General features: G+C 39.6%; 6 protein-coding genes across 13 annotated transcripts; 3 read left to right on the top strand and 3 right to left on the bottom strand.

Moving 5' to 3' along the window:
* The first annotated feature begins 2,511 nt into the window (after positions 1–2,511).
* On the top strand, positions 2,512–9,954 carry LOC139776819 (glutamate receptor 1). Its single transcript, XM_071713781.1, has 9 exons — positions 2,512–3,885; positions 4,205–4,389; positions 5,283–5,470; positions 5,914–6,309; positions 6,612–6,782; positions 7,504–7,730; positions 7,918–8,120; positions 8,376–8,641; positions 8,864–9,954. The coding sequence occupies exons 1-9, from the start codon at positions 3,693–3,695 to the stop codon at positions 9,468–9,470; spliced, it is 2,436 nt and encodes an 811-aa protein (XP_071569882.1). The 5' UTR covers positions 2,512–3,692; the 3' UTR covers positions 9,471–9,954.
* Positions 9,735–11,576, bottom strand: LOC139776827 (uncharacterized). The gene is made up of 5 exons (XM_071713793.1): positions 11,112–11,576; positions 10,437–10,546; positions 10,259–10,357; positions 9,962–10,081; positions 9,735–9,847 (listed from the first exon to the last, which is right to left on the bottom strand). The coding sequence occupies exons 1-5, from the start codon at positions 11,433–11,435 to the stop codon at positions 9,736–9,738; spliced, it is 765 nt and encodes a 254-aa protein (XP_071569894.1). The 5' UTR covers positions 11,436–11,576; the 3' UTR covers position 9,735.
* A 371-nt stretch (positions 11,577–11,947) lies between these two features.
* Positions 11,948–14,458, top strand: LOC139776723 (complex I assembly factor ACAD9, mitochondrial). The gene has a single exon (XM_071713608.1). It carries the CDS (start codon positions 12,124–12,126, stop codon positions 14,011–14,013), a length of 1,890 nt encoding a protein of 629 aa, XP_071569709.1. The 5' UTR covers positions 11,948–12,123; the 3' UTR covers positions 14,014–14,458.
* Positions 14,330–16,544, bottom strand: Trus (programmed cell death 2 like trus). The gene is made up of 4 exons (XM_071713735.1): positions 16,404–16,544; positions 15,626–16,059; positions 15,094–15,546; positions 14,330–14,989 (listed from the first exon to the last, which is right to left on the bottom strand). The coding sequence occupies exons 1-4, from the start codon at positions 16,512–16,514 to the stop codon at positions 14,725–14,727; spliced, it is 1,263 nt and encodes a 420-aa protein (XP_071569836.1). The 5' UTR covers positions 16,515–16,544; the 3' UTR covers positions 14,330–14,724.
* Positions 16,545–16,723: 179 nt separating this feature from the next.
* On the bottom strand, positions 16,724–20,079 carry Fy (fuzzy planar cell polarity protein-like protein). Of its 6 annotated transcripts, none has more exons than XM_071713687.1 (7): positions 19,617–20,079; positions 18,741–19,009; positions 18,229–18,621; positions 17,963–18,160; positions 17,653–17,852; positions 17,202–17,567; positions 16,724–16,862 (listed from the first exon to the last, which is right to left on the bottom strand). In XM_071713687.1, exons 2-7 carry the CDS (start codon positions 18,816–18,818, stop codon positions 16,814–16,816), a joined length of 1,284 nt encoding a protein of 427 aa, XP_071569788.1. In that variant the 5' UTR covers positions 18,819–19,009; positions 19,617–20,079; the 3' UTR covers positions 16,724–16,813. The 6 variants fall into 6 exon arrangements, with proteins under 6 accessions (XP_071569788.1, XP_071569794.1, XP_071569782.1 ...); XM_071713693.1 differs by having other exon boundaries at positions 18,741–18,878; XM_071713720.1 differs by adding an exon at positions 17,067–17,105 and having other exon boundaries at positions 16,731–16,862; positions 18,741–20,079.
* Positions 20,080–20,159: 80 nt separating this feature from the next.
* On the top strand, positions 20,160–23,635 carry Rsf1 (Repressor splicing factor 1). 3 transcript variants are annotated; one of them, XM_071713771.1, is made up of 3 exons: positions 20,160–20,319; positions 21,133–21,726; positions 22,531–23,635. In XM_071713771.1, the coding sequence occupies exons 2-3, from the start codon at positions 21,140–21,142 to the stop codon at positions 22,556–22,558; spliced, it is 615 nt and encodes a 204-aa protein (XP_071569872.1). In that variant the 5' UTR covers positions 20,160–20,319; positions 21,133–21,139; the 3' UTR covers positions 22,559–23,635. The 3 variants fall into 3 exon arrangements, with proteins under 3 accessions (XP_071569872.1, XP_071569863.1, XP_071569865.1); XM_071713762.1 differs by having other exon boundaries at positions 20,183–20,319; positions 21,136–21,726; XM_071713764.1 differs by lacking the exon at positions 20,160–20,319 and adding an exon at positions 20,896–21,055.
* Positions 23,636–23,775: the final 140 nt, after the last annotated feature.

Here is a 23,775-nt window from a genome sequence, read left to right as displayed (position 1 = left end):
TGAGGAATATCGCTTATGTGTATGCCGGGATTGTTATTAATCATAAAATATAAAAATACAAACTTTTATTATACTTTCACTGTTTTTTTATACTATTTTCTATAAATACGCAATTTAAAACAAATATCACATGATTATCTTATTTTTATTCCTTTTTTTCATGAATCTAACGACATCGAAAATACGCATTTTTTAATTGTAAAAAAATACTATTTTTTAATAATACAAGCTCGACGTAATTTTTTTCTTAAAGAACAACTCTTCAGCTTCTATTAAAAAAAAAAATTTTGTATTCCACGTTAATTTCCACCGAGATATGATTTTTTTTAATTTTTACGTTTTTTTAGCGACTTTTCCGAGTTTATTTGTTTAAACAGTTATTTAAAATTTTTTTATTGTTCTAAAGTATTGTTTCGTATTCTATAAGGCTCAAAGATACTCTATGAATTTTTTTAGATTTTTTAAACATTTTTAAAGTTATTTAATAAGCTTAGGAAAGTAATAATGGAAAAGTTATCAAAATATCTCTTTTATGACATAGGTACTTTTCCCAAAGTTTTATTTAAATCAAACAAGTATTACAATAAAAAAAGAGAAAACTCTGATTCAAAAGGTGGCAAGTAAATTTTCGAGCGTTTCAAAATATCATATTAATGTTCTTCAGGTTGTGAAGTAAATCAAAGTGACGTGTATTATTAGTTAAAAGAAAAGTTTCTGTTACTATATACGACATGTTATTTTGAGTAATAACAGTAATTTATTGTAATAAAATGACTGAAATCAAACGTATGTAGGGATGGGGTATGTTGACTCATATTAAGGCCAAGGCACGCTTAGCTTGACTTGCTGTTGCCGCGCGCGTGATATCTGTGTGAATATGTGATTTGCTACCTACAATGCTGATAGAAGCTAGATATATATTTATATTTCATATTTTTATATTGAAGAAAGCTACATCTAAAATAGTTTACAATTGTTTATCTGCAACAGCATTTTGCTATTCGATCATTACAAAATAACTTTAAAAGATACAATCTTCATCAAGAAGAACATATCTGCTACCTGTTTTGTATTTTTATTACGTTTTCATTAATTTAACATGAACTTTTGTCATATAGCCCACGCCCTACTACTATCGCAAGCTGGCTACACTGTAGCATGTTCGTATTTCACTTATTACAAAGAAACTAGGTATACAGTATACAGGATCGTTCCTGGCATGAAAATGTAGAGAAAGGTTCTCTCTGTCATATTAGTACTGTTTAATCATGATAATTAGTTGTTTAAAAAATCAAATGCCGAAATTGTGAAAACTGTGCCAACGAGCCCCGGTCTTCTTTACATAGAAATATATAATCCAGACTTTAAAGTCATTACAGAAATGCTGGTGTCATTTCTTGCATATGTATTTGTATTTGTATAATCGGCATTTGTTGAATTTGTTCCCATAAATATATTAACTAACATCATACTTTTTCAGCTTTATACGAATATAAATTATATTAATTCATAGGCGTCCACAGAGGAGGACAAGAGAAGACATTTGCCCATTCTGCAAATGGAATCAGCAAAAAATTAACCATTTACTTTTCCATTGAATAAAGGAAGAACAAAGTTATACTAACCTTGCCGATCTCTACCTTAATCCATAGAAAAATACTTTTTTTTTTATTTTAATAAAATTTTAGTTTTTCATATCATTCTTATCAATAGGCAGAACAAACCTGTCGCCAAGACTAAGAAACTTTAATACTCTGTCTGGAATTTGTTTATTGCTTATATTAATAATCCATTTTTTATGGTCAATCTTAAGCAAAGAATTAATGATTGAATTCTGTGTGGCCATAACCAAATTAAATTTATTTATTAACTTTACTTGGGTTTTGCGGTGATATGTACGAAAAAAGTTGATATTGAACCGGAAAAAGTTATTAATTAAATGTTCAGGTAAGAGGTCGCGGAGTTGGTTCTCGACTTTTGCAATCTTAGAACGTAAAAAACATAGGTTAACATTGGCATCATTAATTTCAAAATTGAGTAATTTTAGCTGTATGCGTTTTTTGTAAAGTGTAAACTCGTGTTTAACCCTGTTGCTGTGTAGTTCGATGTTTAAACGCAGCCGGTGTAAGTGTGGGGGTAAGACATCAGATCTTCTACAACGGAGCAGAAATTTCAATTGCTGATTAGCCGAGATGGTCTTAAGTTTGATCTTAATCCAAGATTTCAATAACAACGTGGTCTTAAATCCAAATTGTTTGGTGACAGTATTGAAAAATCCTTCGTCACGATAATACACCATTTCTCTGGTCCAAGGTGTGTGATAAAAACAAAACAGTAACTTCCGTCGCCAGTAAATAATTCAAAACAAAAGTCGTTTTAGTTTGACCCAACTGGCCAAATTAATATATTATTCATAAATTGCACAACGTTTCGGCCGAATTCCGGAATTCGGCCGAAACGTTGTGCAATTTATGAATAATATATTAATTTGGCCAGTTGGGTCAAACTAAAACGACTTTTGTTTAGTTTTTCAATACCTGCCTTGCTCGAATTTAATTCGCCTGCTGAAATTAAACGCGTTCCTTCCCCCTCCTAATTTATAGTACGAGAGGTTTCATCTTGATTGTTATCTTTGAGGACTACGAATCGATATAGCTTTCCAAAAGAAATTAACTTTCAGTACGTGATCGGTCGTCACAGCGTCAAATCACGCATCAGCGCGAATCATGTATCAGATAAATATGAAAAAAAAATTAAGTGTATGAAAGTGTAGTTGAAAAGAAAAGTGCTAATTTTAATGTTATATAATAATTCATGTCCTATTACACATACTTGTGTACAGACTAGAATTTCCGAGAAATAAAGAAATAACTCGTGTTCAAATTAAAAAAATAAATGTGTAAATTAGATTAGTACGAAAAAAGGGAAAGAGAGTATCTACCAAACCTGTATGTATCATATCTTTCTATGCGTTAATTCATATTGTAACATTACTTACTGTGTGTGCTTACATATCTTTTATGACATACGATCTAGAAAAGACTAATATAATCGTGCGTTTTGTAATTCTTCAGATCAACTGCTACATATGTGATTCGTACAATGTATTTAATGTCATCTCTACTGCGCCACATTACGTGAAGAAGAGTTTAAAAACATATATATGTGAAAAAATTTCGAAAATACACATTATAATTACGCACAGCTTTACAGGTACATTTGAAAGACAAAAAATCAACAAAAAACCGTGACACGAGCAGCAAGATAACTGCTTGAAATATAAATCGGCAAAAAGCACGAAACTAAAGGTTCTTTTTTTATTTTTTTCCATCGTTATAGCTATTAACGTCAAGCTTTCTTGCTTCTCGCCGTCAAAGATTCACCGTGTTGTCGACGTTTGTACGCCGACATGGCATTCGGATAATGAATTAAGGATTTGACGAGCCTCGACAAGGGCCGGCATTTCACGATAGCTATACATAGCGCTTGAAATCGCTGTCAGTAACAAATTAACCAGCAATACAATTCAGTCAAAATCATTTCTCGGTATATTGTATTGAGGTTCAACAATAGTGAATCGTGAATAATCACTTTTTCACCTATCAAAGCCTATCAATGTTTTGACAAAGAAGGAACTTCCAATCTCTCGATTTCGTAAAATAATATTTCTATCAACTTTTTAGATTTATGTAATGTTGCCGATTATGCGCAGAATCAAAGTTGATGCCGGAGAAGTAAAGTTGATGCTGGTGATGTTAATGGCGATTCATGTTGTCGCTAAACCTTGCATTTTCACATCGCCCTTGACGTTACAATTGCTATTGGAATACGCAGAATGGCGAGCTTGGGATCAAGTGGTGCTTTTCGATAATGTCAGCCCGTTTAGTGAGTGTTCTCAGTTTATTAAAACCAAATTGAAAGGAAGGAAAACACATTTGCCTCTAAATTTACTACCAAATTTATTCTTATTTCTAACAGCGAGCGCGAAGCAAATGTAGTAGATACTTTTTATTTCGCAAATAAATTTTGTCGTTTCGCTAACGTAAAACAAAATCAATTCTTTGATAATATCCCTATTATATTTTTTAAAAGAATCTTAAAAGAATTCGCAATTGTGTGAAAGAAGAATAGCGTCCGAATCGTGATCGCTAGTTAAATATCAAGACAGTAAGAGGGTATATTAACCAGTTGCAAATAAATGTAGATTGTCCTCTTAATTACGCTCGGCCGTTGATCGAGTGCTTCAGTGAAAGAGGCATCAGCGTGTCTCTACAATCGGCGACGAATCCGAATATACCGGACGCTCTCACAATTCGAACGCATCGCCTCGGCTCGATCGTGCTTTTGGATGGACTTAATCTGACTTCATCTGATAATATTATCCAAATGGTATGAGCTTAATATCTATGTGTGAAAAAGAAATTATAGAATCGCAAATTTAAATTCAATTGAATATAGTATAATATACTTTCGTACTCATAGTCAGTGATTTTTAATTTTAAACATAAATTGTATAAACATAAATTATATAAATTGTATAAATTATTTATACAAAGTTACAGAGAGATTGATGTATTTTGTTACGTAAGCTTGTGACTGCATTATGTTTTTAAATCATTTTAAATTGGACTTGCTTCATTCTAATTTAAAATTTATATTTTGCAAATGCCACGATTACGATTATTACGCATTTAGGAATTAACCTGACGAAATAATTTTTCACTGCAACGTATGTTTGATATATTTATAGTACTAAGAACACACTTAATATTAAAAATTAAAAAGCTGTTAGGGACAATAATTACAAGTATTTTAATGTTCTTATAATATTACATATTTTTAATCTTCTAAATATCGTAAATTCGTAAAAGAACATATTGCGTGTTACGTTAGCAAAGGAATGTCTCGCGGGAATAATTTCCATTTGCCCGATGTTCATAATGGACTTCAGCCGCGATGTATAGACAAAGAAAATAATTCGCCAGTCATAGGTCGTATTTTTGCTTTATTATTCTACAAAAAGTTGATCGGTTCTTACATAAAAATTTTGTTATCATTAGTAATTGCTTCGCAAATAGCAATTGATAATCATGTACGGATGTAATAATCATAGTTTCATTTTATCATCTTTTTTTTAACTATAGATACACAGTTGTGGTACACAGTTTTTCTGCAAAACGACCAACTGCAAATTTTATGAAAAATAACGCCATGTGATTTTTTTCCGCCACACGAAGTGATTTCTTCTAGCACACTCGCGTGATCAGAGAATGTTTCGATAGGCTTCCCAGAAATTCCTGTTCAACTATTACATCTCCTGGCTTATGGTGACCACAAGAAGAAACGATTCTACGATCGACACCGTTCTTCGAGATCTAAATATTGGCATCGATAGTGATGTAGTCGTGGCTACCTCGCCACTACCGAATGACGCTGTTGCTTGGATATATGCTCAGAAATATCGAGACAAGTAAGTTGCAAGTTTGCACATCTTCGCGTATGTAATGAAAAGTACGCTATTATCATAACAATTATCCTTATATGTATGCTGTAAAAGTCAGAAGTAAGGTTTATTCAAAAGTCTAATAAAATAAGGTGTTTTGTTCTTTATGTTGTGTCGCTCTTTAAAGAATCGCTTATCTTAACATATGTAAAGTTTCTATTTGTTGTTAGATACATAATCCTATTTATGTGAACTTTGTAGAAATAATAATGCCTCTTAATCTGAACAGTGAAAAAATAGAGATGTAAGATAGAGATATGAAAATGAAGAGACGTGGAAAATAAAATGAAGAAATGGAAATATAAAAATCTTTTGTATTTTCTTAATTTTCACAAGATTGCATGATACGCTACCATAACGATAGTAATGATCTGAATTACAAGGATATCGAATAGCTCTTTTTTTCCAAGGATATGTCGGTCCCTTCGACGATACGGCGATCGCTTCGAGTTCACGGGACCGTCGGAGCGGCGCAACGTCGAGAACGCCACGACCAATTTGAGCCACGCCACTGAGGAGAATCGCACGGTGTCGTTCTACTTGATGCATACCTACAAATTACGCCACTCCGACAATACGAGTCTAATCGTTCGATATCTCGGTTTCTGGAATCCGGAGTCTCACACCCTCAAGCTCCCGATAAACGTGAAGCTCAGAAGCGATTTCAACGGCCTTCCCATTGTCTTTGGAGTGTTGAACGGTACCAGCGACGGGCAGACGGACGTTACCGAATCGGAGGCTACCGCCAACGATATCGCACCGCTTTTGGACTTTGCTACTATTGTCACAAATAGCGTGAACGCCAGGTGAAAAGGCATCCGGTTCTAAGGCGAATAGTTTACTTTTAACAACATTCCGGAAGTGACACGCCGTTTGCGAATCATTAGAAAAACTTTGAAGGCAAATAACAGTCTGTCTTAAATTTAAGGCAGATCTCTTAATCCTCTGAAAGAATTACCTTGAAATTAAACTCCTCAAAATAATTAAATATAATTAAAATTCTAAAAATATATATTTCTACATAAAATAAAATAATTTTTAGTGGAAAAAAAATTGTATTACAGAATAGAATCTAAAAATGAATATGACCCATCTTGAACTTTTGCAGCATCGAGCTCGTACCACACGAAAAGCTCGGCACGTTAACTAATAAAGTATGGAGTCATCTTCTCGGCGATGTTGTGGCCGGCACCGTCGACATCGGTTTAGGATATATAACGTCGAACGACGAGGAACGTTGGGCGGAGATGACGTTTAGTCATCCCTTGATTCGTTACATGTCAGTAAAAGTTTTCAAAAGTAAAATCGAAGAAGTCAAAATTAATAGAGTGATGAGCAGTGTGAACTTTATTATATTATATTATATATTTTATTTGTTATTATTAGACATCGGATTTTTTATATGCAGATTGGTGGAAAAGAACAATTAATATAACTAAGATTATGTTATTTATAATATCCAACATATTTATACCTAACATATGTTGTAGTATGAATATGTTGGATATTATAAATAATATAATTTTAGTTATTAATTGCTCTTTTCCACCAATCTGCATATAAAAAATCCGATATCTAGTTATTATACTTTATATATTCTAAATGTATTTCCATTTTCTTGTGCAAATATATTCCGCTTTATGTTTTATTGCGAGGAATTGGTATAGAATGTATAGATTATGAGGCAGGGTCAGACAAAGCTTGCCCTGAATATAAATGTTATGTGAGAATTTATAATACGTATGCATTTAGCATGATTTAAAATTTTGAAATAATACAAAGGCAGTATTTCGAAGATTCAGGATCGGGCTTTTAAAACACCAATATCTACGTTTTTTGTCTGAATAGTGTAAAAGGTAGTTAAACGAGGAACGTAGTTAAACGAATTGAAATGTTTACCAAAGACCATAAAATTCCAATATTTATAGTCTCATAAATATAACTAGATTTATACTTTGTGATTTTTTTATTGCATTGTTATAAAACAATATTTTACGCAGGAGAAATATTTATTACCATCCATTGGAGACCGGCACGATGAGAGATATATTTCTGCAACCGTTCGACAATCGATTGCTCGGCTGCGTCGCAGCGACATATCTCATCATGTTAATCGCGATGGCGACAGTTATTTACGCGGCTAAAACGCTGTTGCATGATGAGGATGAGAAACACGTCGGGATTGGGGAATCTGCACTTTGGTGCTTAAGTATCATGTGCATGCAAGGTTTATCTTTTTCTTTCATTCATAGAACAGCTAAACTATTATAACAATATGTGATTGATCATTCTGCATTTTTACCACTTCTCCAAAGTACAATGCTAATTTAGATAATATATTTAATAATATACAATGTATAATTATGTTACACACGTAAAGTTCATCACTAATCAAACGATTGTGGAATTTTTAGGATCACCCTGGATTCCTCGAAGCCCGTCTGGAAAAACTCTGTTGTTATTCAGTTTAATATTCTCCCTCGTGATGTATAACGCTTACGCCGGCTTCATCACGTCCATATTATCGGTGCAGGCTACTGGAATCAAATCGATCACCGATCTTCTCTTTAATAACTTTAAGCTAGGATACAGTGCCGCCGATGATACATACATAAGAGTACTATCAATATCACTATTATATATTGCCATTATTTTTATTATATCGTTTTGCCGTGTATTAATATTTTATACCATTAAGTAAACTTACGCAACATCCACAAGAGACGCCGTGAAGACATTTACAAAACACGCTTTAAAAGCTTCTTTTTTCGAGCGTTTCTTTTACATTGCACTGTTCGGAGTGGCCAGTAATTATTTTAGAGTTTTTAGACGCAGTAATCATCCGCTATCATCCGCGCGTGTCATCTTTCAGAATGCGAACGACAGCAATCTCCGTCAGTTGTACATAAAGGCGTTCAACAATCGCGAATCCCGCCTGGAGACGAGAACCGGCCTCATGAAAGCTGTCAAGGGACGGTACGGGTTCTTCGTCAGCGCGACTCTCGCACGGCGGGCCCTCAAAACAACCTTTATACAGGAACGATGCGTCTTGAAAGAGTTGCTGCTTCCGCAAACGCTTACAGTCGTCGCTCTTCCCATGGCCAAGAGTTGCCCGTACAGAAAGATCATCAATCTCAAGTATGCGAAATTGCTGAATTTATGTGACACGTCTGTCGCGCATCCGATATCTATAGTATAGATAATTAAAATTGTCGAAAATGAAAAAAGATAACGCTTCCTAATTTTTTCGAAGTTAATTAGTCAGTTAGAGGCCCATCGAAATAATAGATATCCTTAAGGAAAGTAACTTTTTAACGTAAGTTTTCTCGTTTGTAATTTGTACTATACTCCGTCTTGCAGCATATTGCGGATATGCGAACGCGGCGTCCTGGACAAGATACAGGAACGGATGCTGCCGACGATGCCGCGGTGCGCGTCGTCGGCGGCTTTCAACAGCGCGAGGCTCGCCGACGTCTACTCCGCATTCTTTCTCCTGGTGGCGGGTATGATTATCGCGATTTCCATCGGCATCTTCGAAAGGATATGGAACAAGCGGAGGCAGATGCGGGAAACTGTCGTGCGCCGTATACGCAAGCACAATCTAATACCGCATCTTCACTTCCATCATCATCATCACGACGGTGGTCACGATCGTCTCAATGCCCGTCGCCCTCACCTTCACGTTGTTGCTCCGGCCGGAAAGTTACGCGATCCCGCTTATTTGGCCATGCTGCAGAATCACGCCCGTCAAGTGCAATCGCTCATCGGTTTTCAAGAACGCGACGTTTCTCCGGAGAAACCGAGAGGTCCCGCGCCCCTGGAGCCGCGTTTGCAAGTGCGACGGAGATCGGCGGGTCCCAAGAGAGCGTCCTGGTCTTCCTTCTCGGGCTTGCCCAAGAGGAAGATGAGAACCGAGAAAATTCCGCCGACCACAAACGCAGAAAACGTCTTTCCGTTTTGCGATTAAGATACCATTTTACCGTCCCAGATTTTTTTTTAATGCGATACTAGTCCCGCTAATTTAGTTGTAAAAATACTTTAGATAACAGCTCTTACAGATTTTGAAATTAGTATGACAAATGTTTGCTTTTATTCAAGTCGTAGCCATAAAATCATTATTAAATAGCATATTAAATGTGCGTATTTTGTTTAATAGGTAATATTTTTTATATAATTATCTATATATATATATAATTAAAAATATATGTAATATAAATGGTCACCTAAAATTATTATACATATTCGGCTAGAAGCTTTACACGAGCACCGAAAATCTTCGTAGATACTTGTCGCCTATAAACGTTATCTATACCTCTACAGTCTCGTAGACTGCTGATCTCGTTTCTGCGCAGATACAAAGACTCTCTTCCTCAGATTATACAATTAAATGTCACATAAGTTAGAGAAATAGATGAAAGATGAAAAAAATAAATATTGAATTGAGAGTAACACTGTTACCTGCAAAGAATATCTTCCAGATTAGGAAGACGCTCGTCATCTTCGCACCACTCCTTCCAATTTCTGTACAATTGCAGCTCTTGTATCTCATCGAGATAGTCGTGACACATTTTCCTCAAGCTACAACATTCTCGTAATTACCGTAAATCGAGATTGACAAGTAATGATAATTTACTATAAACGAAATTACTTGATTTCTATTTTCAACCTTTTATCTTATATAAAAATTTAATTCTTTCATTATTTTTTGCTACTAATTATAAGTATAACGCAAATTTTTCTTTATAAAGACCTAACTTTTTCTCCCACAACCCATCGACGGACGAAGAGACGAGCTTGTCACCCGGTAACGGGTCGGAGATAAATCTTTTGCCATCGATTTCTCGCAAACCGTAGCTATAAGAATCACGATTGCTGCATCAGTGTGAGGTAGCACACTGTGTGAAATTACGTGGCAAAGGAAGGAAACGTTTACTGTCGAAAAGAATGATCGCAGATGGTTCTTAGAAGAAGTACGGTCTCCGTTTCGTTTAGCCAGTCGTCAGGCGCCATCAAATCGTGAACCTCCAGCAGAGTTTGATTAATCTGGGAAGAAATTGCGGGGGACAAATATATTTTAGCAGAAAAATGGATTAAAAGTTTATACGTATATTATATTAATATATTTTATCTTTGTTTTATATGTTATGTGTATAAACTTATATAATATTATTTTATATAATTAATATATATATATGTATAATATTATATTTTATATCTCGTTATATGTAGGGTGTTGCAGCGACATACAGCTGTCAGTATGATGGGTTGCCCATTCGTGCAGGCGCGCATGGTTATTCACAGCTGCATAGGCTTTGACGCATTATATGTGTGATTATAATGTGCCGAAGCCTACTACGCAGCTGTGAATGACTATATGCGCGCCTACACGAATGGGCATCAACCCGTCATGCTGACCTGTATGTCGGTGCAACAACCGGTACATATATTATAATGATATTATACATAATGTTATATATAATATTAATATATAATATATATATAAATAGTAAATTTATATATAATTTATGTATTTATTTATTAGCGTTCAAAAATACGAGATAGTTGAAATTCTGAGATATGAAATACGAGATATTTGAGTTCTGCGAACCTCCTCGGCGACGGCGACGCACATGCCGCATCTGACGCACGCGGAGGACAGGTCCACGTGCATCGTGCCGCATGCATCTGCGATGCAGGTGCTGTACGGGATCATCCGCACTACTCCGAAACCGGACGATCTGCAGTCGCAATGCGGATCGACAGTGATGTTCGAGTCCTTCAGAGGATTGTAGCGAATGGTGCCAACGGTGGTGGCACAGACACATCCGGCGTCGTCGCTTCGATGAGCGCGCGTTCTGCCACGCTTGCCGAAGCTACAGCCATTCGAAGCGAATGCCAGTGACAGCAGGATCAGTGTCACTTTCGAGAACATTGTCCTGACTCCGTCATGTTGTCTCCGAGGGGATGAGCATGGCTATGACTCGAAACGCGAACAACTAAACGCACTACGAGACAACGAAGCGAGAAAACGGAATCTAAATTGCTTCAAGTAATTGGCATATGTCAAGAAAGTTTCGAGGACAGATGAAGCACGGAATTTTGATAAGAGAAAAATATACGCGTTGTATAAAAATTTCTGCTTATAAAAAATGTAGTAGTAACATCGTTGGAGTTGTTTTGCAAACAAAATTTAAAGATATTCAGTAAGCAAACTGCCTGCAGTATAACAATAGCATTGGTATATAGCAGATTTATTCAAACATTACAACAAATCCAATCGTATTACATAAATAAGCTGGGTCCACATTAAACTCGTATTTTGGCGACAGAGTCTGCCGATATATAATCTGACAGCAGATTGTTAGATTATCGACTGCAGAGGCTGAACAGAATCTGTCATTTCGTAAAAACATTTAAACGGAATATACATTATCATACGTTTTAAAGTGCACCAGCTGCGGAGCAGTGCACTCAACGCCACGGAACTCATCGAAGCGAACGACCCCGCTCCCCCCCCCACCCATGGCTCCCATGCTTCTGTTGTTGTACGCATCCTCGAGAGCAGCGTTTCGAGAGAATTGTAAAGAGGTTAGGTGTTAGGTTATCCGAACGCGACAACGATGCTGGCACGTCGGTTTCTTTGCAGGAGGCAATTGTGGCATGCCTCGTGCATCTGCACGCCCGTCCGGCACACGCAAAGCCAGCGCGTCAGCCAACACGCCCTGGACACGATTAACCTCGAAACGCGGCTGCCGGCCCCCATCAAGCGGGAGCCGCAACGGCAGCCGTTCGGCAAGAATCTGTTCCTCGCCGCGTTCGATCACGTGTTCATGTACTACCCCGAGCCGCAGCCCAAGGACAGGCATCAGCGTTTCTTCGAGTGGCTCCAACCCATCGAGAAGTACATGTCGGAGTGCCTGGACGATCTGGAAAACATCCGGAAGGACGACGTTCTGGCCCATCTCAGGGAGCTGGGCGTCTTTCGGGCGTGCGTGGACGAGCAGCATCTCGGCCTGAACCTGAACCACTCGGAGTCGGCCAGGCTGGTGGAGGTGCTCAGCTGCCTGCCCTGGCTGGGTTGCTACATGGTCAAGAATCACATCCTGCCCGTTCACATCATCTCCACGCTGGGCTCGGCTGAGGTGAAGGAGAAGTATCTGCCGAAGATAGCGACCGGAGAATTCGTACCCACGGTGTGCTTTACCGAACCTGAGAACGGAATAAATACGCGTAACATCAGCACCACGGCCGCACAGTCGGATTGCAGCACACACTGGATATTGAACGGTGAAAAGACATTTGTAGTCAACGGCCACGACGCCAATCTGTTCCTCGTCTTCTCTCACTGCGGCCATTCCCATGCGATCATCACCACCCAGACTGCCCTATCCGTATTTCTGGTGGAGCGAGAATTCGGCGGCGTCGCGAGCAAGGATGTCAAGAATCTGGTTGGACTCCGCGACAGTCCTGTCTGTACGGTTGTTTTTAAGGATACCAAAGTTCCAAAGGAAAATCTTCTAGGTGGTATGAAGTCGGGAACAAACATATTGATAGACGTACTTGCTCCTGGAAATAGGAACCTCGCTGCGCAAGCTGTCGGTACGCTGAAGGCTTTTACGAAAATACTGACAAGGCATGTGATTCAGAGGAAACATCTGGATAGGAATTTGCACGAGTTCGAAGGCATTCAAGAGGTAATAGGTAAGATGGCGAGCACCCTGTACGGCATGGAGAGTATGTTGTACTATACGACTGGTATAATGGATACATTTGAGAATCAGGATTGCACGCTGGAGAAAGCCATGGTGGAGACGTACTGCACCAGCGAGTGCGTCGCGCGTATTTACGAGGGGTTGCAGATCATTGGCGCGCAGACTTACCTGAGGGAGAATCCTTACCTACGGGTCTTCGAAGATGCGTTATCGTATACCCTTTTCGACGGTTATAATATCGACTCGAACACATATGTAGCTTTAGTTGGTCTACAGCATGTGGGCAAAAATCTACGCAATCACATATTCAAGCTACGAAATCCCTTTAACTTTCCCGAGTATATACTGAAGTGGATCCTGGGTAAGGATCATCGGATTCTGCTAAAAATCGCCGACCACTTGCATCCGTCCTTGGCGTCAGGTAGCATAGAATTGGAAAAGTGCATCACCAGGTTGCAGACCGTCTCGGTGCTGTTGCTGGAACGCCACGGCACTAATGTAGCTGAACGACAAATGGAGCTGCGTCGAGTTGGCGAACTAGCGACGAGAACGTTCGCGCTGACCACTGTCCTTTCGCGCGCTTCCAGGGCGTACTGCATCGGCTTGAGAAATCACGATCACGATCGGCACATGGCCAACAGTTTCGCGATTCTCTCCATAGATAAAGTGCAGGTTCTCGCCGACGAGATCGTAGCAGGAGAGTGGAACAATGGCGATAAATTCAACAAAACTGTTGCCGAACTTATGTACGACAAGAAGGATTATTTCGCCGAGCATCCGTTAAACAGAACCTACTAAACGTTCGGCAGATTCGGTTTACTTCACACAAGTGCATAGGTAATAAAAAGAAAGACAAAGAAAAAGTTATCGAAACCACGTTTGCGTAATGTGATCAATGTAATTTAAATCGCATAAGCGATCTCTGTTATCATTGCGATACTCGCATGCCGCATATTTTGAATTTATAAGATACTTAGATATTGATTTGTCTGTAAATTATTTTCAACCAAATTACTGTTTTTTTTTTTTTAATGTTATAACTAAGGTAGTCATTGTAAGTACACTGTAAAAATGTATAATATGTCTGAACTCACTTCGAAAACAAGGAATACACTTTGTTTTCCATCGAGGTTTCTGTATTTATACGTCAGTAGCAATTGTACAGTCGTATCGTACACTGTACTTAGTATACTAAGATCGAGATGAAAAGTAAAATAAATGCTCTTACTTAGATTCTCTTCTATCAGATGTTTCTAAAAATCTTTTTTTCAACTGCGAATCACACGTTGCTTAATGTAGCTCGAGATACACATGCCTGTAACGCCTTTACTAATATCCAACCATCGTTCGCTACATAGAACTTTTGATGTGTACATGAAGAGGTGGACGGTATTTTTCTACAGACGTAACATGACTAGTCGTCCTAGACGCGTAAATATGAAATTCTATATAGGATCACTGGAAGAACCTTGGCTTCACTCGTAACATTCCTTATTACTTATTTTACAACTATAGTCTCTCGGCTTGAACAACGACGTGTTCCTCCCGATGTGAATCGGTCGCGGACCAACAACTTCTAACACAAGTGTATATCAAAACAGTGCCGAACTCGATCTGGAAATTTCGTTCGCTTCTTGGATTCAATATTAATTTCGGTATAATCGTCGGTAAAATTTGCAGCTCGAAAGTCATCTCGTCACCGCAATGCCGACATTTACCGATACACCCGCTTAGTGGATATAACAGTAATGGTGCAGAATTATCCCTTGAATAGCTGAAAAATAAAGTCGTGTGTATACATATATATATATACATATATATTTACAAAATAAAACAAACCAAAAAAATATATATTATAAACATCGCTAAAGATTTTACCGTAACAGCTGTCCAGGATTCCTTTGTATTCTGCAAAGAAAGTTGTGGAACATTTCGTCGCCGTGTTTAGGAATGCTTTTCTCGTACTTTTCCACGTCTGTTTCGATAGTTTTGGGATTGCCGGACTCTGGCGTGAACTTGGTCGATGCGTCTGGATTGCTGTGCTGATATTCGACCAACAAGTCTCGAACGTGTTGGGACACGTCTGTGCTGCGATCCTCCTCGTCGACCGAGAGAAATATTTCGACGAACGAACACTTGGTTTCCGCGTTCGTGATTTGCAGCGGCAACGGAGTTACCTCGTGCAGTAAACTAACTAAATCACATTGCGGCCGCGTTGGAGAATCAATGCACACGACTTCGCTTTCGTCTCCGTCGATCTCCGCTGAGGCTTGAGGAGAATCTAAACGACCTACGGCGCCGCCGCTGACCGGGGAGTCCACACTGGCTGGACTGAAACGTTTAAAAAAGAAAAAAAGATACATATAGTTGCTATACTCTATAAATAAAATTAATCTTAATATACACAAACCTATTTGCATTTGGATCATCCACACGCAGCACAGACAATTCTTCTCGTATATCCTGGTCTATTTCTTTGTGCAGAGAAAAGTGGAATTGTAACGGATCATTTTCTAACATGTTATTCCCATTTTGTTCCGATGCATTATCATTTACATTGTCCCCCCAATCGTCTGCGCCCGACAACCAAGCTGTCGTAGATGGCACATTAACGCTCCCAGAATCCAGCACACTCGTCTTAGCTTCATCCTCTAGATGCTGTATTCTCAAGCATGTCCAGCTCTCATTTTGATTCCAGCAATTTGAATTAATACATGCAAATATATATAATGTCCGATGGTACTTTGAGTTATCTAACGGAGCATACAATTGGAGTGCCAGGAGCTGGTATAAGCCACAGAGTCTGCATTGTGGCGATGACAATGTACTCTTCCCATTACAGTTCTAGGAAATGATCACATCACATATTAATTATTACACGCATGATTATATATACGTCGAGCAAAGTAACCACGTTAATAGTGAAATAGTCCATTAAAATGTTAATGAAATTGTTTCATCTATAATTAATTTGAGACGTGCATATTAAATAACATTTTTCCATAACAGAATATTTCATGTATTATCTGTATAAATATCTTGCTTCGTTAAATCGTTGTAACACTCCGTTGAATGTTTGACGAGTGATTGCAGGTCGACCTAATAAAAAATTAGGAACCGCAACGGTGGGGGGGGGGGGGGAATGATGATTCCCGCGAAGATGAGTCTTTCGTTCCCTACGTACTCACCGGATGCCCGCCGATCTTGTTCGTCGTAAAGTTGAGCAAGGACCGGTGCTTGTCGGTGACGTACTCGTCCTCGTATCCGAGATATACTTTCGTACGATTGTCGCAAGCCATTTAAGTCATTCGATCGTAGCTCTACATTGGAAGACTACGGATGCGGAGCGAGAAACACCTGTACTTCCCGTTTCGCTTACGATCGGGACAGCTGACACGCATCAGTAACGCTCGACGCTTGCGCCTTTGTCGGTTGGCGCGTCTCCTTTATCGATTTTTTTGGGGCTGCCAGCAGCGGTCGGACATCACCAGAGTATTCTCGTTTTCTTGCGAGACCGCGCCGGGATGAAAGAACCCACCGTTCTCTCACTCTGCCTTAGAGCAGCGTGTACCGCGCGAACGGAATACACATGCACGTGTCACTCATGATAAAAAATCGCTCGTCCCACAGCTTTGCACCTCCTGCAGCTAAAGTGAAACAGATATATATCTGGCTAACGGAGATAGAAAGAGAAAAGAGAGACGCAGTGTGTAGAAAGCGCAACTCAAACAAAATTCAGAGATCCACATCTGGTGTTTTTCTACACACTTGTAGTATTTAATACTTATTTTTTAAGAGAGAAAAAGATAACAGATTTATATACGTTTTGCAAAAGTTAAAGGTATACATACTTAAGCAGTGCATTTCTTTACGCTTGCAATATTCTCTCTCTGATAAAAAAAAAAGGATAAAGATTCTGCATATTAAATTAAGTACAAAACAGTATTCTTTATTTTATACATTATGTAAAAAAAATGGAAGCCTACCAATATGTTTGCTTATCGCTAAGTATCATTTTTACTATTTTCTGACTGATCAGCCTCGTGGTATGAGTAGGTACCGCAGACGTGTATAAAACGCAAAGTATATTGTCACCATGTTTCACAGCATGACATTTATGATATTCCGAACACAAGTACGTTTCCTTCGCTCCAATAAATTTCCAGGTACTCGCGGTTACTCTCTCGTCGTTGCTCTCTTCGTGCTCGACCGAGAGCGCGAACGTTTCGACCGCTTGATGATAAAACGTTCGCAAAATATCTAATCTATGCGATCCTGTCACACGATTTTTCGCGCATTGCGAGTTTCTGCCAAGCACGAATTTTTCCGTCTTGTAATTTGCCAGTAGAAAGCTGAAATATTCATAGAATGTTAGAATAATACCAATCAATCATATAAAAAATTTGTAATAACAAATAACTTTTTTATTTCGATTACCCGAGTGTTTCACTATCTAAAGAGACCGACGTAGGTAAGTTTCGCGGATAACACTGTTCAACAGTGCATAATGTGTCCATATTGCTCTTCCAGCATTGCACAGCAAATCTCTCAATTTCTGTTAATTCTGGATTTGGTCCACATAACGCCAGAACTTCTACATGATTAATTAGAGTCACAGACACTAATCTGAAAGCTACCTAAACAGAATATTGTAAATTAAAGTTATTAAAATTATACATTTCACTTGTCAATTTATTTTTTAATTTCAGAAATTAAATAACACGCATATCTTTGTAAAAATACTTACGTTCGGACTTTTACGTGGTAAAAACACTGGAATGTCTCGTGTGGTACAAATACTCTCTGAAGCAATCGCTATCGTTAATAACTTTCTTTCCACAGGGTCCAGTGACCACCAGCCTTCTGTAGCAGCCGCCACGCAACCATGCACCAGAACACATCCGTACATCGAGTCCAAACATTCCATAAATCCCTCTAAACAGGTCTTGAATGCATATTCATTGAGTATCATATGTAATTTCATGCTGCATTTATGTAAGAAAATTTCAGTACCTGAAGCAAATGACTCTCTGAGGATATTATGCATTCCGTCATGTTAATCATATCGGTTTTCGTAGAAATTTTGTCCCCTATGTTCAAGCAGTCCATTAATCTGTCGATAATAGGACTGCAGAGACGCATATCCTTCTTGAGCCTCTCTATATTTTTAGTGTTCTTTATCTCATCGATGCCGGTGAAGAGAACCATTGCGCCAAAGGTGGCGTCCAAAAACTTGTCCAGCACATATTTCGTTACTCCGCTCGCGATTGCTATCAGTATGATGCACTGCTCGAATTCTTTCCACGCCACCGTTACGTCTGGCAAATCCGTGCTCAGGAGAGTGATGTCGTGTGATTTCAAGAACATGTGAACTCCATTGAGGGACGCAATTTTCGAGAAAGTCATCTGCGAACAATTTTCAATTCTAAGATATCTGATTTCTGTGCAAGGAGACATTACATATTTTTTGTAAACATGTTTAATATAAAAATGTTCCAAAACCATTTGATTCTCTATGTGCTTACCATGTCGCTGTCTCCCTTCTGGCGTGAAAACAGAGGAATCCCTCCGGAAGAGGTCAAGCACATAACGTGCGCCGACATTCTCGTTCAGGTTCGAAATTGCGTTTAAAACTTGTGATGTTACTGTTATGTCTGCGAGCGCTTCAAGATTGTATAAAGGCAAATGTGGTTTAAGTTTAGACTTAAAAATCAATACTCTGTGCCTTGATTGATCACGTGGGAAGTTGTTGCCAACATATTTTACACAATTGATCGGTGCTGTTCACAACATTCTACAATATTTCATATTTTTACAAAAGGCAAATTACAAAACAGATTTGTACTTGGCAGGAAATCTCAGTGTACAAAAAATCGTGTGACAAGACGTATACATAATGATATCATGAGAATTTCCACGTGACATCACTCAGAGTAGAGTTTGACAATTAGTCAGCTGTTTGACGAAAGATAAATTTTTTCCATAGTTTAGAAAGATTCAAGTTGAATTCGCCTTCAATCACCTATTAGATATTGAGCAATTATTGGCACAAAGCTTAACTTTCTCTCCTTTTCACTGAGACTTCTCAAATAATTTTATTAAAGCTTATTGTTAAACTGACTTTTCTCAATGGCAGTTACTTGGTACAAAACTTGTAACTTTCTTTTTAATTAGGATCTCTCAAGTAATTTTATTAAGTTTTTTAACAGACCGTTAGGTTTCTTTATTGGCAGTTGCGTGAAACTTGTAACTTCCTTTTTTTTTCAATTAAGATTTCTCAACAAAACTTATCTCTTTCAATAGTTTTCACGTTTCAGAAAATCAAGATTTAGGCCTGATTTTTCATTCTCTGGAGTTGTAGTTTAGTTTAGGCTCAATCAAAAGTTTAAAATAAAAATTACGTTTTTCAATCGATGGTTCATCACTGAACAAATAAGTCTCGTAGTGCTAACTTTTATTAACTCCTGGTTTTACGTTTACTAGAAGATCATAGGCCATCTTACAGCTCTTTTATGCTGAAGTAAATAGAATTTGAGTTTCGTGCGTATTATTAATCAACTTAAATTAAAAGCAAGCAGACCGACGAACTCAATCGGACGATAAGCGATAAGGGGGCAAGTTTTGTACTTTTTTTTTCCTATAGGCACGACGTACGAAAATATCTAGTCATGACTGTCGCGAGTAACGACGTCGCTGTCTCAGACTCGATCGCGATTGGCCGCAAATTCTTCCGCGTAGGATACGGTAGGATACGCGAAGCCGGCAAAGCAGCTTAGCAGCCGACGGTTTCCGCGATTTCCGCTCTACCGACTCGCCGGGCCGTGGCGGCAAGCGCGCGGCGCGCGGCGCGCGGTGCGCGGCGCGCGGCGAGGACCCTCGGCGTCTGGGTTGGAGGCCGCGATTGCGACCGACATGGTTCTCTGTGCGCTGTGAACCCCGGTGGATCCGTTCCTATCGATTGCGCGGTCGCACACGGCGTGCACGTTCCTACGACCGAGACACACGTCGCCCATCTACCCGTCTCCCCCGGCGGTCACCGCGGCGATCACGCCGATCGGCGACGAGAGAAGCCTCCCGAGAGACCAGCGGCGACGAGGCCGACGAGTGAGTAAACCACCGGACGGCGCGACCGGAGACGGGCTTTCGAACACCCGTTGGCGCGTAAACTCGGCCCGTCGCTCTCGTTGTCCCATCCCCCGGTCCGACGATCTGTCGGATTTTCGCGTCTCCTCCGCGTCTCGCGACGTCCCGCGGTGTCCTCTTTTCCGCCCCCGCGACGCTCGCGAGCCGATCCCGATTCCCGGGCACCCGCGCGGCGGCGAACGCGAGGACGCGGGGCGCCGCGCCGCGCCGCGCCGCGTCGCGCGTCTCTCGCCGCCGAGAACGAAAATACCCGCCATGGCTGCGTTGTTGTGACCGCGTACTATTTGTCACGCACCGTCCTCCCGACGGGATCGCGCGACTCTCGCGCGTGAAAACCGCACGCGCGCGCGCGCGACGCAGATACCCGCTCCGATATGTCTCGAGTGTCCCTTTGTTGAGAAAATTACCGCGTTTGTATTGTTACGGAGACAAAGAACGGATTCGCCCGTGGTCGCACAAAGAGGCGCACGTTACGAACACAATTACGTATTCTTGATTGTTCCTATCCGGTTCCGCTTGTCCGAGAGCTCGACTTGTTACTCCATTTGGCGTGAAAGCAATAACTTTGGTCCGCGCGTCCTTTATTCGTTTGAATAAATGTAATTGCTACAAATGCGTTGCAACAATTAATTTTAACGAGTATAAAAATTGTAATCAGTTAGATTGAAAGCACTCGTTGGCTGAACAATTTCCAAAGGTATACATTTAGAAATTGTTCCGCCTCGTTTGAAAGACGAAAGTTTATTCACGCGACTAATTATCCTGTATTTTTAGCAGCAAGATGACACCGGAAGGATATACGCGCGTGTACGTGGGCGGGTTGAACGAGAGCATCAAAAAGGAAGATCTGCAGATGGAGTTTGAGAAGTACGGCAAGCTGAATAAGGTGTGGGTAGCGTTTAATCCGCCGGGCTTCGCTTTCATCGAGTTCTTCAACATGAACGAAGCCGAATTGGCATGCTGCAACATGAACGGCATGGAGATAATGGGTGCGAAGTTGAGAGTGGAGATATCTCGGGGTAGGGGCCGCGGCGGCGGCAGGGGCGGTGGCGCGGGCGGTTTCAGAGGAAGTCGCGGGTCCGGCGGTAGGGACTTCGGTTCACGGGGCGGCACTACCGGGGGTTACAGAGGCAGTACTTACGGCGATTACGGAGGCAGCTATTATACAGGCAGGGGTGGCGGAAGTAGGGGCAGAGGTCGTTACGGAGAAGACTATATGTTCAATCGCAGCAGCGGGTATGTTACGCGAGATGGATATACGCAGGATGTCTACGGTGGTAGTAGCGGGGACACTGGCGCCGACTACTACACCGGGAAGGATACGAGCACAGCGAGGTATCGAAGCCGCTCTCCCGCCGGCCGTGGCAGGTATTGACGATACCCATCTAAAATTGATATTCAACTCGTGTCACGTTTATTAGCTCAAGCTTGTTAGCTCAAAAACGTAAACAATTTGTGGGACCTGGGAAAAGTATATACGATCAGAATTTGATTAGATTATCATTCTGATAGATTTCTATTGAGAGTACATCTCGTGATGTATTGTGATTCTACGATCTTCGAGTAAATTCTACGATCTTCGAGTAAATTCTACGATGTTCGGGTAAATACGACGGGCAAATACGACACAAACGGATGTTTGAGTTTTATATTTAAAAATTCGTATCGTTTAAAAGATTTTTGGGAAAGGAAATTGAAATAAAAGGAAATTTTTAACGACGGTATTTATGCGACGAAAGATTCTAAGAATAATAAATTGACGATAAATAAAAATAAATAAATAATTTGATCGCGTGTAAATGTGTCGAGAACGATAGACACGGAAGATACCTATATGATTGTGTGTCTGAAAGAGTTCTTTAACTCAAGGCAAAACTTAAACGGATTAATTTGCATAAAAAAAAAAACAGTTTACGATGCGATTTCGCATTTTACGCGAATACAATGTTGCTTTCGGCCTATTATAAACTATACGGAAGAAATCTACAAATTACATTTAAAAAAAAAAAAGATTCTTATGTGCATGAGGATCCGTTGCTATCATTAAAATATGGCAAATTCATTTAATTGCATGCACAAAAAATATCAAAGCTACTGTCGGCTCTCAGTCAATGGGAGTCAAAAGGGGGCGAAAGTAATGTGACAACCTGTTTTGCACTTCCATGTTCACAGTCATCGTCATCTACGTGAATGCACATAAAAGAACTACGCTGCGTCTTGCCAATCTGAACTGCGGGCCGATCAGCCACCCGCCTCGACGACTTCATTTCTGTCCAATCTACACAGCGACCTGTATATAGACAAGAACTACCATTGCAGTTTGCGCTGTGCAAATGTTTTCCGTGTACCACTTCCATACAGTCCGTGGTCGCTCCCGGAGAACATTTTCTATGATTAACAGACTCGAAAGTTCCCTTAAAAAGCATTCTCACGCGAAGCGTGACACACGAACCGCAGAGTTCGACCGATTAATATTTGAAGAAGTAATTAATATAGAGAGCTGTAATCTATAGAGACTATAACACTATCTACAATCATCATTTTACTTTGAAACAAAGCCATATTGTGGGTTGTTTTAGATCTCTCCTTTCTTTACACACGTTTTTAGATAGCGTAGGATTTTTGTGGTCCTTGGTTTACGATTATAATACAAATTTCGAGATTCATTTCACATATAATCCCACGACCATTAAAGTAATAGCATCTCGTAATTTTGTTGACTTATACTTGGCTTAGCTTTATTTCCAATTTATTTCCAGCTTTCCGATAAGTTTCCGAGACTGCAGTACGACGGTCCATAATCTTGTGAATATCATTCTCACGTATTTAGATAGAAACGTGTGCTCGCTTAACGTTCTATGAATAGTAAACGATTTTATATGGAATCGGAAAGGAGACAGTAAATCGCGCGTAAAAACACTAGCCAAATGCAAACTGCTGCTCGCATATAACAATTGATATAATTTATTTGCGCAAGCGAAGAAAGACAAGGTAATGCAACCTACCTTGAGAATTTCGACGCACAAACGACGAGATCAAAATCTTGCGAAGCCAAAAAAAAAAGCGATCGCATCCATATGATATACCTTCCAACACTTCGGGTTTGTGATGTACGTGCGGATACAGTGCTGCATTTGGAAAGAGATGTCAGAGCATCCACTTTTGTCATTTCAGATGCTCGTAAATAAGAAAGTGATAAAAATAGTGGTAATGATGTATATTATCTCCACTGTAAAAGATGGAATTGGAAATTGAGATATTAAACGATTTGCGCTCACTACTGACCGCCACCCTCTGCCTGCCTGCCTGCTTAATTGATTGATTATTTTTTCACAGTTTACTATGATTGGTAACGTAATCTGATATATATTTTTTTTTGTCACTTCGCAAACAAATTGTTTTTACCAAATTGCTTAT

This window comes from Temnothorax nylanderi, unplaced genomic scaffold, assembly GCF_030848795.1.
Source record: "Temnothorax nylanderi isolate EJ_2023f unplaced genomic scaffold, tnyl_v1.0 TNYL_tig0005_pilon, whole genome shotgun sequence".
Lineage (NCBI taxonomy): Eukaryota > Metazoa > Arthropoda > Insecta > Hymenoptera > Formicidae > Temnothorax > Temnothorax nylanderi.
Note: the sequence above shows the minus strand (reverse complement) of the source record. Positions and strands in the feature narration are given on the sequence as shown.